This window comes from Corella eumyota, chromosome 4 (genome assembly GCF_963082875.1).
Source record: "Corella eumyota chromosome 4, kaCorEumy4.1, whole genome shotgun sequence".
In the NCBI taxonomy this organism is placed as follows: domain Eukaryota; kingdom Metazoa; phylum Chordata; class Ascidiacea; order Phlebobranchia; family Corellidae; genus Corella; species Corella eumyota.
This window is the reverse complement of record NC_137493.1, coordinates 11,393,999-11,409,613: the sequence shown is the minus strand read 5'-3', so window position 1 is coordinate 11,409,613 and position 15,615 is coordinate 11,393,999. Positions and strand designations below refer to the sequence as shown.

General features: G+C 27.4%; 1 protein-coding gene across 1 annotated transcript; it reads left to right on the top strand.

Moving 5' to 3' along the window:
• The first annotated feature begins 1,764 nt into the window (after positions 1-1,764).
• On the top strand, positions 1,765-15,371 carry LOC145750269 (uncharacterized). Its single transcript, XM_082566261.1, has 13 exons — positions 1,765-2,015; positions 2,259-2,369; positions 2,488-2,569; positions 3,599-3,760; positions 8,505-8,702; positions 8,971-9,069; positions 9,334-9,417; positions 12,275-12,390; positions 13,689-13,952; positions 14,053-14,241; positions 14,404-14,478; positions 14,552-14,594; positions 14,818-15,371. Exons 1-13 carry the CDS (start codon positions 1,779-1,781, stop codon positions 14,874-14,876), a joined length of 1,719 nt encoding a protein of 572 aa, XP_082422387.1. The 5' UTR covers positions 1,765-1,778; the 3' UTR covers positions 14,877-15,371.
• The last annotated feature ends 244 nt before the right edge of the window (positions 15,372-15,615 follow it).

Here is a 15,615-nt window from a genome sequence, read left to right as displayed (position 1 = left end):
TGCGCTTTGTTTTTGTCATAATCCTGCTATTGAAAATCGATTATTTTTTCCCTTTTTTGTCGTGTTTACTGGCCAAACACTAAATTTGTGTTTAATACGTTGGTTACAAGTATTTAATATAAATGCTTTTTAATTTTATTTCAGCAGTTGTGACTACACTGCTCAAAAAGCTTTGATTAAAATGTAGGTAAAATTTCATGCATGCATTATTAAACAACTGTGCCTGGATCACCAATTATTAATGAAAAAATACATGACGCTTGACATTTACATTGTGCATTCCTTAATAATTTACAATTAGAAATTTGACAGTCTAAAGCAAATTACCGGTAAAAATAAACTACAGGCTGGCTTTTTTGCCTGTAATTGTAGTTCTATCCAATCAAAAATCTATTGCTTTCTCAAAATTTTTGTAACGCTTCCTAAGCATAACTATCAAAAATTTGAAAAAAATATATTAACCTAATAAGGTTATTTTTTTATTACCTAAAGAAAAGACTTTTTATTTGATCCCAGTTCACAACAGTCGGCCACCTATGCCCACCAATGCCATTCCTATATTTTCCCATAGTCAGGTAATGGGTTGGGACTGTCGCGCCAAGGTTCCGCGTTAAAACTGATCAAATAATTTTTTAAATAAAATTTGTTTCTAATTTAAAATGGTTTACACAAATATATATGAATAAGTTACCAAATTTAAAACTATAAAACGTAATAACACTAAAATAATGATTATCCTCAGATAAACAAAAAATTGTCGAAAAACACATCAATAAATCAAGTATCTGCGTTTAAAATTAAAATTTCAGAAAAAGAATTAATGAATTTTTCATAATTAAATTGTTTCAGTGGTATGGAGGGAATTACCTCATAATTACGATCATAACAACGACATTGTAGTAAACAGTTGTACGTTTATGACGCAGTTCCCAACAACTGTTGCTCTTTCAAGCATGACAACAATTTCTAGCCGCAAAGAAAAAGTGAAAATTAACTTTCGAGTAGAACGATTAAGTACTTAACAGCTTAAGTAGATTAAAAAAAATAAATACCGGCATTTTATTTGCCGTATATTTTGCAATAAGCTAGTTATACAAATAATTACACAAAAATGAGCAGGCGGAATATAAGCATACCCAAAAGTTAGCAAAGCCGGCGTTGTCTATCAGCTGTTAGGATATGTAGCAAGCTTGTAGGACAGCACACAAAAATAAAAATATTGGGTTTGTTAAAAAGTATACTATATTTATGGCAAGGTTAATTTATTGTGGCGTATTAGTTGATGCGATAGTTTCCAAACTGTTGGGGTACGTAAATATGCACGTATTTGCTGACTGGCTGACTGGGGGTGTGGCTGGACACGCATTGTTTACATTCTGTACATAACGGTCTTTGGACGCCGGTTTAATTGATAATAAAAATGTCAATATTCGATTAAGATATGTTTATTTTTATTAAGTTTATTTTTTTTGTAATACAATTATTTTCTTAATATCCATAAGTTAGTTAATGATATAGCAGTATAGTTTTTGTTGTGTTAGAAGATTGGTTAACTGCACATGAAATATGTATTTGTAAGGTAAAGGTGTAGTTTGCCAATGAGTGGAACTATATTATAGCAGTCTTAACTTTCAGTATCAATTGACCCAATAGTGTTAATTGTTTAGAAATGTGTTGCGATTAATATAATATGATTTGCATAAGGTTGATAAATCTATCTATTTTCTGTGATTAATGTTATTTTTTTACTTTCTCTAGTGTTGTTTTAATAAGAAAAGATGCAGGATATGGTGGATAAATTTACTATGCATGCTAATAACATGCCACAGTGGTTAATGGTGGCTTTACTCTTAGCCGTTGTTTTGGTTTTGGTCAAACTTGTAAAGAGTGTGTTTAGCTCTAAACCTAACAAGCGATCAAAACTTTTTCAAAATCTGGACTCAAAACAAGATCCTGGCTCGAAAGGATTAAGCAAAAAGAAAAGAGCAAAGAAACAACGATCCTCCGAACAAGTGGTAAACAAAATGTATTTATGTACTTATTCGGTAAATGCCATCTAATAAATTTGACAAATAAACTCTTTTTTTCCAGGTTAATAAAAGGTATATACATATATAAGCAATTGTAATTTTTCGTTTTTTTTTTACCGTTGTTGTTGCATATAAAATAATGATTAACTAGAAAAATTTTTTAGAAGTATATATAAATTTATTGTATACAAAGTTTTGCTTATTTAGAAAGTTTTTAATTTTTTTTAGAAAAGAGATGAACAAAATTCTGAATTTGATTCAATTACTTTAACCAATCCACCAACACCTACTTTGGAAAATGGGGAAATTCGTTCAATTAAAAAATCTGAAAAAAGAAAAGTTAGTTTTTATAAGTCTTTAAAAATCATAGGCCTATTTAAATTAACTAAGCCCTTTTTTATTTTTAAAGTTTTATTTAGCTTGAAAATTTGGTAGTTTCATTATTTTTCTTCTGCAGAATAAATCAAAAAAAAGAAAAAATCAAGCTGAAGTTGAAGATATTTCAAGTTTAAAAATATTCCATGACAGTTTAGAACAAGGTATTAAAATCTGGATTTTATTTTAATTAAATTGGGTAATCCAATTATGTAATGATTTTTGTATTGCCAGTTACCTACTGTTGTTATTGCAAATGTATTCAAAATACAGTTTTGTTGTTGGTTTATTGATTTAAGCTTAGTGCCATTTGCTTCCCACAACTTTTAACTTTTGCTCTGATCTCGTGTTACTTTTTCAGCTAAAGTGTTGTTTACATAACAGATTAACCATTTGGGGTGTGATTTAAAAAAAAAATTTTGCATGGTTGATTAATTGTTGAATGTAAATCATTAATAAAAATTATACTACTTAAATTGTATAATGATAGGCAAACTGACACTAGACTATCTAAATATTTGTTGAACATAACCAAGCAAACGTACAACTATAACTCTGTTTGTTTTTGTAAGATTTATTTTTCAAGGTTTTTTATTTATATGTTTTCTATAAGCTATATAAATCACACTTTAAAAAAGGGTTTCATTTTTTTGCGTTAAGACACACATTTTTTATAAAACATTAAAAAATGAATGGACTTTATTTTATTTGAACATTATCTTCTGATGTTCAATGTCAACATTTCAATTTTATATAATAATTCAAAAAACGCTATTTGACTATCGTGTGGTTTGTTTGGTTAATAATATTTAATGTTTGGTTAGGATGGTCATGTTTAAACATGATTTATATATCACTGGTTAATTAATTGGTTTGGGTTAACTTTTTTTTTTTATTAACTTTTAAAAATGAACTTTAAAATAAATTGTTTATTTTTTTATATGTCAACAAAAAAAATTAGATAGCCTATTAATTTTTAAATATCTTTTTGTTGAGTTAATTTTTTTAATTTTAACTAAAATATATTTATATATAGGCTATACAATTTTTTTATTAGTTTAAAAATAATTTTATTTTTTACTAATCATTGAAATTTTGAAATTGTGTTTTATTTTAATGTAAAATTGGGTAAAAGACTATTATAATTTTTACTAATTTAAAAAAAATTAAAAATTGAATTTTGTTTTTTTTAGAAGGTGAGTGGCATACTGTAAGCACAAAAGAGCAAAGAACTGTTTTAAAGCGCGAAAAAAAGAAGCAAGATTGTAACGAGCATTTGAACAATGTTTCATTTCATCAAACTAAGCCTTCCATTTTTAATCCAACGTATACATCAATTTCAAGCATGGCTAAAGGTAAATTTTTACACTTTTTTACTTTGGTACCAATAATAAGATTAACAACAGAATTCGATATTAAAAAAAACATTATTCAGCAACATTAGATAAACCCAATAGCAAAATCATTGCATAAATAGTATTACTGAAAAAAAAAAAAAAAAATGATATTACATTTTATTGACTAAAAATTAAATTCAAATTCTATTTTGTCGATGGTAGATATTAAAATTATGGTGTTTAGTCAGACATATATAATTTTCATTAAAACCATAATCAGGTAGTTTGATTTAGACTTTTTGTGGTTGTATTTTCCGCATCGGCTTCCTATGCGCCCCCCTTTTGTTTTGGTTTAAAGACTTATTGTGTAAAATTTGGAGTTTTTAATTTATTATAGGCCTATACAAATTGTTGATTTTTTGTATGTAGTTTTTCTTTAACAAATTTATACCCATTGACACTCTTTAAATTATAAAATAATCAATTTCTTCAATACAGTTTTATAAAAACTTAAATTTATATTTTTAGAATAATAATGTAAATGATTTTGCCTAGTTTTATATCATATTACTGTATTGCAATAGCACTTGTTTAACTTTTATTAAAATAGTTTTTAATGAATCAACTGTATCTGATTCCCCAACCTTTTAAACCACAAAATACTTTATAAATATCCCAAGGGTTTTCTTTGTTAATTGCATAAGCTTAACATTATGTTTAAACTTGATTTCTTGTAAACAAAATAAGACATAAATAATTTACAAACAATATGCAATTAATAGTTTAATCAGGGATTTTAAAGCATTTACGTTTGTAAATATATATCACATTATGTTATCTAGATATTTATAAATTGAAATTAAAATTTTGTTTATGTAACATAATCTTTGTATTACATTACAATAACAGTCCTCAACTTTATAAGGCAAGACCTTGAATAACTTACAATGATACAAGGTTACTGTTAATTTAAAAATGTTTTTGATATAAAAACAAAACTTACTGAAGAATTTTTTAAGTAAATTATTAATTTTTTATGAATTTATAATTGTAAATTTTTAATCAGATTGTGGTGCGAAATATCAAATTAAATCTTTTAAATATAAAAAACAATTAAGCCTTTTAAAAACTGGTTTCTTTGTAAAATTTTTATGTGTACAAAACTTATTATTGTAAGCCTTTTAAATTAAATATACTGCAATAATGAAGAAGTTTAAAAAAAAAAATTGAAATTGATTTAAATTTTGTTTATTTTTTTGTTTTAGTAATCCCTTTAATCTTTATGTTACATAAAAGTGTCATACCTTTTTTGTGCATAAAAATATGTAATGTTTACATTATTAACGAACTGCATCATCTGTTTATTATAAACAAATCATATAATCCTTACTAACATTTATATAGGTTAACCTACAAAATCTAAACTACCAAACTATTAAAGAGTAGGAATAATATTTTTAAAATAAATTTTGATCATTATGTAATTTGATTAAAACTATTGTAAAAATTGGTATTTTTAATATATTATTTTGTTTTTAAACTTTTGTTGGTTAAGTTGGCTTAATTTTTGTATAAGTGCTTTTTTAAAAAGTAAGGCCTAAATAGTTTTTTTAATGCTTGCATTTAATTTTATGTATTAAAATGTAGCTTTATAATTTTGTAAAGTTGTACAATGTTTATATTTATAGGCAAGGGTTAAATAATATTTTATGTTTATGTGCAACTCTATGTTTTTCTGAAAAACCAAGTTAACAAATAAATATTTGACTTAATACTTTATTACAAAAAATACCATTTTATCGACAATTGGACATTTCGATCTTACCCTTACCCATTTCTCCCTTACCATAACCCACTCACTGGAAAATGCTATTTTGTTTTTTGAAAAAGTGCTGATTTAAATGTCTGTAGAATTTTTTTTTTAAATTTTGGTTTTTAGGGAAATATTCATTCAGTTAAGGAGATTTCAATAATTTAAACAAAAAATTAAGAGTTTAGAATTGATAGTCATAAGTATACAGTATATTGTTTTATATTGTTCATAGTATATCGTTGTTGTGTTTGTTATTGTTAATGAGTTGTGATTAATTAAGTGCTCATTTCCTGGTTTAAAAAACTATCTACGTAGACGTATAACCTAGTGTTTTTATAATATGTTTTTGTTTTTTTTAATATAAAAAAATTCAAAAATGTTTTATCGCATTAATATAAGGTTTTAAAGTAAACTGTGAAATAAATAATATATAATAATAATGTATTTTTTTTAAATGTGATAAATAATTATTTTGCCATCCATATCACCTTAAAGTTAGTTTTATGTTTTTGGGGGTCAAGGTGTACCTTTGCGATGTGTTTTAAAGTATCCTTAAAAGTCAGCCTTGATGTAAAGTAATGTGTTGTAGAACTTTTTGACTTGTAACTGGATGCCGGCATACCAAACTACTGAACTTAAATATTGATTTTTTGGTTACTGGTTGAATTTAGTGGTTTGGATTTAAGAAATAATTATCCACTAGGTGGTGGTATGGTGCCTTGTGTATTAAAATCTACTGTATTCAGTTTGTGCCTTTGAATTATAAAAGATGGGCTACTTAATAATTTATTTGCTTTTTTAGTTTTAAAGTTTTAGTTGAATAATGTTAAAACTTTTCATATTTGATATCTACTTACAAAATAATGCTTATATATTATGTACATCTTTCAGTTTCCACTGCTAATTGGTCTAGCAGCAATTTAATTATTTTAAGTTTCCTTAATTTGCACTTTCTCTAAAAAGAAATCTATGCGCACCAAAATAACCTTTTCCTTTAATAAAGTGCTGGGTTTTGATTGACACATGAAAGGGAGCTATGTGGTTACATAGTTTTCCTGTTTACTCTATTTCCAGCAATTGTAAATCTATGCAACAACCTCTGTGTAGCATTCTGTAAATTTTGCACCTGAAAAGTGTACTAAGCAGAGCGATATGATATGTTACAGCTACATGCTTGTAGCGTGCTTGTAGCGTATTATGTGTCATGCTTGTAGCGTATTATGTGTTTAAAATTTCCTTGTTTTAAACTTGTGCATTATTAAATTTTAATCTGAAAATATTACATGTCAAAAATATTTTTATTTTTTTTAATTATGTATAAAAAAATTTTTGCTGCTGAAAATTAAATCTCTCAGTTCAGCAGGTTAGATTTTAAAACTGTTTTTGTTAGTTTTATAAGAAATATTTTTGATTTAAAATAAATTTTAGCGTTTAAAAAAAAAAAATTTTAACATTTTTATTAAAAAATCACTTAGGTCAAGAATATATTAACTTACCAATAAATGTCACTTTTTAGTAAATGGTATTAGAAGGACATTATGAAATGAAAAAAAACAAGTTTTTAATTTTTTTAAAAGTAATATTATAAAAATTCAAGTACACTTATTTTTTATTAAAATTCAGGTACACTTTTTATATGTAAAACAACAACTCTTTTCTTTAGAGATTGAATTTAATTTACAAATTATTTTAACCCATCCCAAAAATTTTTTTTGCTTTGCTTTTCTATATTTGACAGCTTGAATAAATTACCCCATAACGGTTCGCCGTGTGTGCCGCGTGTTGTAATAAAAGATTATTTCCTCTTTAAAATGATGGCCAACTTCCTGCGTTCATGGAATATTTCAATAGAGTTATATGATTTATAGTTGGCCTTATAAGGTACTGTGTGACCTGATATATAACACACAAGCATGTGAGCAGGTTTTTAGTTAGATAAAAATATTTGTTCGGATTTAGGTATGATAAAGTTCACGGAACTATATTTGTTAATGTGATTTTAAATTAAATCAAATAATAGGAAAAAGTAATTGATCAAATCGAATTGCCTGATTTTCTATAAAATAGATAAGGTAAGGTACTTAATAACTTACTTAAATTATAAGGTTAACGGATATTGATGTAAATTAGTTAATAAAATAATATTAATGATTTTTTTTTAATCAAATTGTAAGCAATTAAATGTCCCTGTATAACTCTACCTAACTCATTTTTTATCTTTTTTGTAAATGCGATTATCTTAATAAAAAATCAAATCTTTATAAATATTTTCATTTCGTTTTCGCTATAACTTGTATGGTAAAAAGGATTAATAATGATAGGATGTCGCAATATGTTAGTCCCATATGATGAAGTGGTTTAGCTTTTCCTTCCTATATTACAACGTGCTCCTATTTGCTATTTTACCAGCGAACCTATTTGTGTGTGTTTTAGAGTATTGAGCTTTTTCTGCAATGTGGATTTTGTTTTTTTTGTAGTTTTTGTTGATTAATTGTAATAATTATCGTCAATTATATTTAGAAAAAAAAGTAATTTTAAGGTAATTAAATTAGCACTTTGTTAAATTATTTAGTTAAAAAAGTTAAAATTTAAAAGCTTTTTAGTTGCAGCTTTTAATTTAATAAAGTATCGAAAAGTAATTACGAAAATGGTTTAGACACAAAAAAAAAGATTTTGTAATACATTAAAAATGAGTTATTATGCTTTAGTGTTGTAAATTTAGGTTTAAGAATATAAGAAAATTAATTTTTTTTTTAAATTTATAATATAGCCTATACTTTTAAAATTTATTTTAAATGTTTACATTTATTTTAAAAATTTTATTTAACAAAATTCAACATAAAATGTTTTTAGTTAAAACTGTAATTTTTATTACTTAGTTATATACAGAAATAATAAAACGATATTTTATTTATTTTTTTAAAAAAAAATTCTCTTTTTTTTGACTAGAAATTGCACCTCGGTTTGCACGTGCAGCTGGTGAAGAATGGCGGGAAAATACGTCAAACAAACGATTTTCAAACCACCAATCTCAATTAAAACCAAGTGTTTCTTCGCCTGTTGTTACTCGATCTCCTATGACATCTAGTGTAAGCGTTCAGTCCCAATCAACTTTGAATAACTGGTTGCCTTCTTCTCCAATACCAGGTTAAAAATTTTTATGGAAAAATTTGTATTTTTTTTTTTAATTTTTTTTTGTAAAATTTGTATTTTTCTAAAAATTCGGTGCTTTTAAAAATTTTTTTACTGTTTTTTATGCATAATATTTAAATAAGTGAACTTTTTAAAACTAGTATATTAATATAATAACATGCTATTAAATTCGACATGTTAGTAGAAACTTTTTCTTATTGTTGCAATTTTATCTTGCTGTCATTTTTTTTCTTTTTAATTTTTTTAGTTATTTATTTTTCAGATTTATGGAATAGTAAAGCTGAGAAATTAAGTTCGTCAATAATTGGTTTAAATTCTTCCAGTAACGCTCCTTGGAATCCTATTTCAACTGATATTGATGGTAAGTGGAATAAATTACAAATTATTTTAAAAATAGTAGATTGAATTTTTTCTTGTCCCTTTTTTTGCTCTAATTATTAAAACTATTCACGAATTGTGCCTAATTTTTGTAGGGTTACAAAATATAGTTTTTTTTTTTTTACAAAATATAGTTTTATATATTTTTTTTTAATTCCTTCTAATCTAATTAGCCCATTATCTGCAATATTTTGAACTGATGTATTCTACTGTTAATTTATGTTAACAATATTGTTTTGTTGTATAGGGTTAACATGGAATGAAAATGTTAATCAAAGTACATGGCCTTTAAATCCTAATGATATTTCTCCTGCAAGCTGGGTTAGCTCTGGTAAGACCATTTCTTAATAAAAAAAATTTTTTCTACAAACTTTGAGTTTTTTTAAATTTATAAGTTTTTGTTGAATGCTACAGTTTTGAATAGGAATTGGTGTTTTATTACATACTTGCCTGCGTTCTATTTAATTTCTATCTACTTCCTTAATAAAGGAATTTCCTTATTCGAACTTAGCTTAAACTTTAGTGGAAGTTTTATTTGTTTGTGCAAGTACAAAGCGCATGTTTGCTTTTTTGCACAAAAATTTTTCAATAAAAAAATCAGACACTTTGGTGGAGCTAAGTTGGATATGTTAGCCCCTCCGCAATATCGGCGAACGACCGCGTGTTAAGCCTATTTTTTCCAAATTTTTTTCTCCACAAGGGAATAGGTTTTCGATATTTTTTTATCGGGTAAGGATAACGCTGGACTCAGGGCGAATAGTGGTGCATTAGTGCGACTCTAACCTGAAACCTTTCGGCTTGTAGTCCGACGTCTAAAAAAGTGTCGCCCAAAATCTAAGAAAGTGTCGCTAGCTAACACTGACAAAGTCATGCCCAATAGCGTTAATACACTCCGAAAAGCGATGTTAAAGTGAGTCCTTTTGACGGCCCTGTTTCTATTAACTTTAAATCGTCGTCTTCTAGGTAACCACGTGATCGTGTGGCGACACGGGCCGTAAGTGACGTAACAAAGAGTGTAACGTTGAATTAACTAACCGTTGTGTTTCGTTTTCATTGTTTTTTAATAAAATAAAAATTTGACCGTGCGTCTAAAATAAGCGCCCCTGCTTTAAAGTAATTAGGATTTCGAAATTCCCAAACTAAATAACATCCTGCCAGTCGTATTGTATTACAATATTACAATACACGACTAAAAAAAAATTAAAACCAGTAAATGCAACGATTTCGTGATTGTTTTAATATAATTTACGGCAAATTAAAACCATCTTTACGCATATATGCAAAATGCCAACCCCTAAAACACAATACAACTAAATATTAAAGCTATTCTTATCCTTTTTATGCGACCGCTATTTGTGCAATATTTTTGCGCGGGAACGCCGTTACCGTTATTTTTAGCTGTACTTTGCCGCCATAAACGATATAGACTTCCTTGGATTGTGTATTTTGAGACCTATTAAAATCGCTTATATATAGCTAGTAACTTGGTAGTGATTGAAAAGTTTTAAAGTGGAAGGACCAAATGTAAAAAAGTGGGGTTGCAGTTAAATGTGATTTATATATTGATTAAGCAAGTCTTTAAATTGGTAAACATTTTCTAAAAGTTTGTTTTAAAAAAAATAATAAAGCCAATATACTTTAAATTTGAAATACTTTCGGCAAATTAAAAAAAAACAAATATTTATTGTAAAAAAGTAAAAAATATTAAACTTTTGCAAATTAAAATTTGTCTAGCTTATAAAAAACGTTGTGTTTAACTGTGGTTTGGTCTTTCCTTATTTGAGGTAAATTAATATTATAATTATTATTTTTGTGAGTTATGCATATTACATACGTTAATTTAGCTTCCTGTTTTTGTTATTAGCTTCAAAGTCAATCTATTTTACATCAACTCATTTCCTATAAAATAAAAGTAAAACAAAATTATCTTTTTAGTTTCGTTTTTTTTCAAATTTTTAATAATCACTAATTTAAAACTAATGAATTTGATAAGGAAAGTATTTTTATATAAATAATTTTTTTTTAAAGATAATTTTAAAGCGATAGCAGTTCGTATATTAAATTAAGTAGGGATTTGCTGTTTTCTGTTTATTCACATTGCTTAATATAATAAAGCTATAAAAATAAGAATATAATAGAGCAGCTAAAAAATAACTGTATGACAGGAAATGGCTCTGGTTTTTAGGTCTTAGATTCACTTGATTGAAATTTCCCTTTCATTTTAACGGCTAATTAAAAGCAGGGCTGAGGTTTTTGCTATATATGAGTGCATTTTTTAACGTTTCTATTCATTTAGATATTGAAGCATAGTGTGATAACTTACGTGGTATTTTTTCTAGTTTTAAAGTAATTTAGTTGCTAAATAATATGTAGATTTATAATAAATATTGGTTAATTAGCATATTTGGACGCTTTGTAGTTTTATATTTTTAAGAACTGTGTCAAAACTTAATAAACAACAGTTTTAGTATATGCTAGATTTTAAACTTAAGGTTTATGTATATATATATATATATATAGTGTTCAACTAAAATATTCGTAATGTAAAAAATTAATATATAAAAGTATAGGAAAAATGACCCAAACAATTTTGTTAGTTAAATTATTAAACCATATGCGAATATCCCTTTTCCTATTTAAATAATGTCGCCAAATTTCAAGTTAAAAAAACGCCAAAATTCGCGTCAATTCATCAACTTCCTTAAACGGGGGAAGGAAACGCGTTAACTTGTCTTCTTTAAGGCTTTGCACTTTTTATTGACAGCTGTTTTTTTGCACTTTATTTGGTAAATATTTATTAGTTAGTATTTTAACGTTTACAGCAGCTCGTTTTTTGTTTTTTTTTAAACATTTATTTCAATTTTTTATATTAGAAACTAAAATTCTAAAAGTTTCTTTAAATTTAATTTTTTTTACCTAAAGTTTAATATTTTTACCATATTTTAAATTTTTTTACCCAAAATAATCAAGTTATTTTTTTATTCTAATTTGTCATTAACCAAATAACAAATTAACGTTGCTTTTCGCTTTAAAAACCCACCTAAATATTTACACGTAAAACTTTATCATACAACCAGAGTTATAAATATAAAGGTGCGAGATTTTAAGTCTGGGTTCCAGACTTTTTGCATTACAAGAAAAAAAAAACTTAATACCCTTTCAAGACCTTGCTTTTACCTTTATAACAGGGTCGCAATGTCGTGATGGCAGCAATTGGAGCCCGACGGACGAATGGGTTCATATTAATTTTTCGAATTCGATAGCAACTACTAACGAAGATTGGAATGCAGCTAACTTAACACGGGTATGATAAAAAATGTGCAATATTTCAATTGTTACTATTATGCGATTGTATATATTTAAATCTTTGGTATTTAAGTTAAAAAATGGATTAAAAATCGACAATTTAAATCCAAATTTGGCAAAAATATGTAAAATATAATATACACATAATAAAACAAACTTTAAAAAAAGTTTAATATATTAAATATTTTAAACAATTGCTGAAATTAAAATTCGCCTAAATGTATTAAAAATGCAGGTTAAATTATTCTTGCAACATTTTTAATTCGGTCGTTCACCGATATATGAAGATGTAAGCTATTCGCCCACTATAACGTTATAGTTATGTGTATGCGGAATAGCTTGTTCCTTCGTATGCAAGTAAACGCCCATTATCTACTTTTTAGTAATATCATATCTCCCTAGTAGAAAAAACTTTGCCAATTTTACGGCTTAGATATAGAGTTCCATTTGTTACCCCTACCAAGTCTCAAGTTGCCTTTGGCAGAATGAGATATTAATGATGATAATTACCCTATATTTAATCTACCCATTAGCAAGATTTCTTTTTATTATGTAATTAAACGATAAAGGGTATAACTTTTATTGTATAAACGTTTTATCTTATGTGATTTTATTTTGACCTAATAGCAGAATATACAAGGTTAAATCTCATGGCGAGACTTCAGATTGATTCGTTCTGCCAGAAACACTCTGACGTTCCGTCATTGGAGGTTTATACCTAATCTCAACCATTTAATTTTTAGGTTTATTAACATTAATTTTAAACATAGATTAACCTTTAAAGTTTTATAAATAAGTTGTGTTTGTAATTCTTTTACACTTAGCCATTCTCGTTCACAATTGCACTCGTCTGTACCGCCCACTAACGGAGGCGTACGTCGATGGCAATGTGCAACGAGAGGGTGCTGTTCACCCATGATTTAAATAAGGAATTTTTTGTCTTAAACTTATCTCTTAAAGAAAATGTAAGATTTTTAGAAAAGTTTTGATTGTATGATGCGACACAGGGCTGGGCTGCAAGTTTTAGCTTATAATAGTTGCTCACTTGAAACCCAGGACCTGTTGTTGAATCTATATACTTACCACGTATCAACTATCTATGTATAAAACTGAGTTCAGTGAACAATGTATTGCTACCATACAATTCCAAGGTCACCGGTAAGGCGGACTGCCGATTGGTTCAAAATAATAATAAAAACTTATATTTAAATACAAAGTGACTTTCAAGCCATAACATAATAAAAAAATGATTAGGAAGTAATTTTTTTTAATTTTAATTTTTTTTCGTTTGTTAAGGGTTTGCGACGATGGTCGGGTATTCGAACTGGTGGCCAATCGAGTCCCCCTGTAATTGCACAAGCTATGATAAAACGCGAAGAATTTTTATTGGAACCCGAAGGTATTACGGTCCCGGACATTAACGACCCCTGGAACGGCGAAATAGGTATGGAAAATGACGTCAGCGGAGACTGGTCGCCCCCGGAAGCAACGTGGAGCAATAATATCGAGGAATGGAGCGCGCCGGCAGTTGAAACTAACAAGAAACAACCCGTTTATTTCGTAAGCGTTACATTAAAATTTTTGTATTTTTAGCTTTAGTGTGTAGGGAAATTAATAACATTTGTTGTTTTTCCTTTTTTTTAATTTAAAATTGTTTTAGGACGAATCTAGTGGAGACGAAAAACGCCAAACGTCATATCCGGTCAACAACACTAACTCTACAGCTACACCAAGCGGTAACACGGTGGTCGTGGGAGCGGGACCCGAGATGCTTTCATCCTTCAACCAAACTAACAACAAGAAGCAGCGTAGACGCAGACGCAAGAAGCAGCTTTCTCAGGAATCGATCGTAAGTTTTGTGACGTCGCATGTCTGATGACGTCATATACTAAATAATACATCTTTTCTTGTATTTGACCAACAACCAATTATATGTTAAATTACTTGACTTCTATAAATAAAACAATTTCTGTCGCCTGATTAATAATATATTGCTTTAACTGTGACGTAGAATAATGACGTCACGACCAAGGACAACGATGAACCAGAACAAAAAACTGTGGAACCAACGGAAATTGAAAATAAGGTATTTATTTATTTTTGTTCTTTAATTGCAGTAATTAATTTTAAATTTACATGTGTTTTATTTTTTAATTTAGAACAAATTTGAGATTGATTTGGACGCTAACGTTGAGCAGGAAGGTAAATTCAATTTTTACATTTATTTAATTCGCATTTAATTTTTTTTATTTTTGTTATTGGCTTAAACGTAACACAACATCAAAATTATATGTCCTTAAATTTTATAAAAAAGATATCCAAATATAGGCTTGAAAATTTCTTACACTATGTTTAGCATATGTTTAATTGTTATATGTAATATTTTGGAACTACTTTTAATTTTATTATTTAATTAAAATTTTAGCTTGGTCGGTCCCGAAACCCAGCAAGAAAAAGAAAATCCGGGCACGCAAGGACGACTAGAAGAACCCGCACTTAACCTTACCCTTTAATGAAGCATGTATAACTCTTATTCATTCAGACTTTCTTATTTTAATTTTCTTTTTCTCTGTTATTTTACCCAGAAAAATTCTTCTAGATGATCTTATTAAACAAAAACTATAACTTTCTTTTCATGGCGTCGTTGAAATAGGATTTTCCTTCTTTCTTTTTCGCCTATTTTAGTGACGTCACCTCCTTCTTTTTTTAATCGCACATTTTACTCTCGTTTTAAAACAAGATGTCGTCATTTCTCGAAGTGACTTTATCGTTCTCTAACGTTATACATACGAGCAACCTTTTTTAGAACTTTTACCATTTTTTTAAACTCACCTGAAATGATCTTACTTGGATTTTAACATTAACGCCGCTTGAATTTTACTTTGGTCTTTGATTTTATTTCGAAATATAAAACTACCCAATTATCTTTTTAAGATGGGTGTGCTAATAATAATATTAATAAATGATGTAGTGCTTAAATTTGAGTATTAAGTTTTGTATTAAATAAGAAGGAAAGCCTTTAAAGGTAATTTGAATGAAAGACAGACAGTTATAAAAAATATGAGATTAGGATTTAAGCCTTGTTAAATTTTTGATTAAATGTATGATACTTCAATGAATATTAGCTTTTTTTGCGTTTTTTTGTTTGAGTAACATAAATACATAAGTAAAGCAATGTTTAATGACTATGTTACCTGAAAGCATTTGAACTAATATACATACT

Excerpts from the sequence above, each read along its gene's own strand:
- LOC145750269 (XM_082566261.1), top strand. The coding sequence starts at position 1,779 with ATGCAGGATATGGTGGATAAATTTACTATGCATGCTAATAACATGCCA. Across the intron at positions 13,953-14,052 it reads AGAAACAACCCGTTTATTTC|GACGAATCTAGTGGAGACGA; the intron begins GTAAGCGTTACA and ends AAATTGTTTTAG. Across the intron at positions 14,595-14,817 it reads CGCTAACGTTGAGCAGGAAG|CTTGGTCGGTCCCGAAACCC; the intron begins GTAAATTCAATT and ends TTAAAATTTTAG.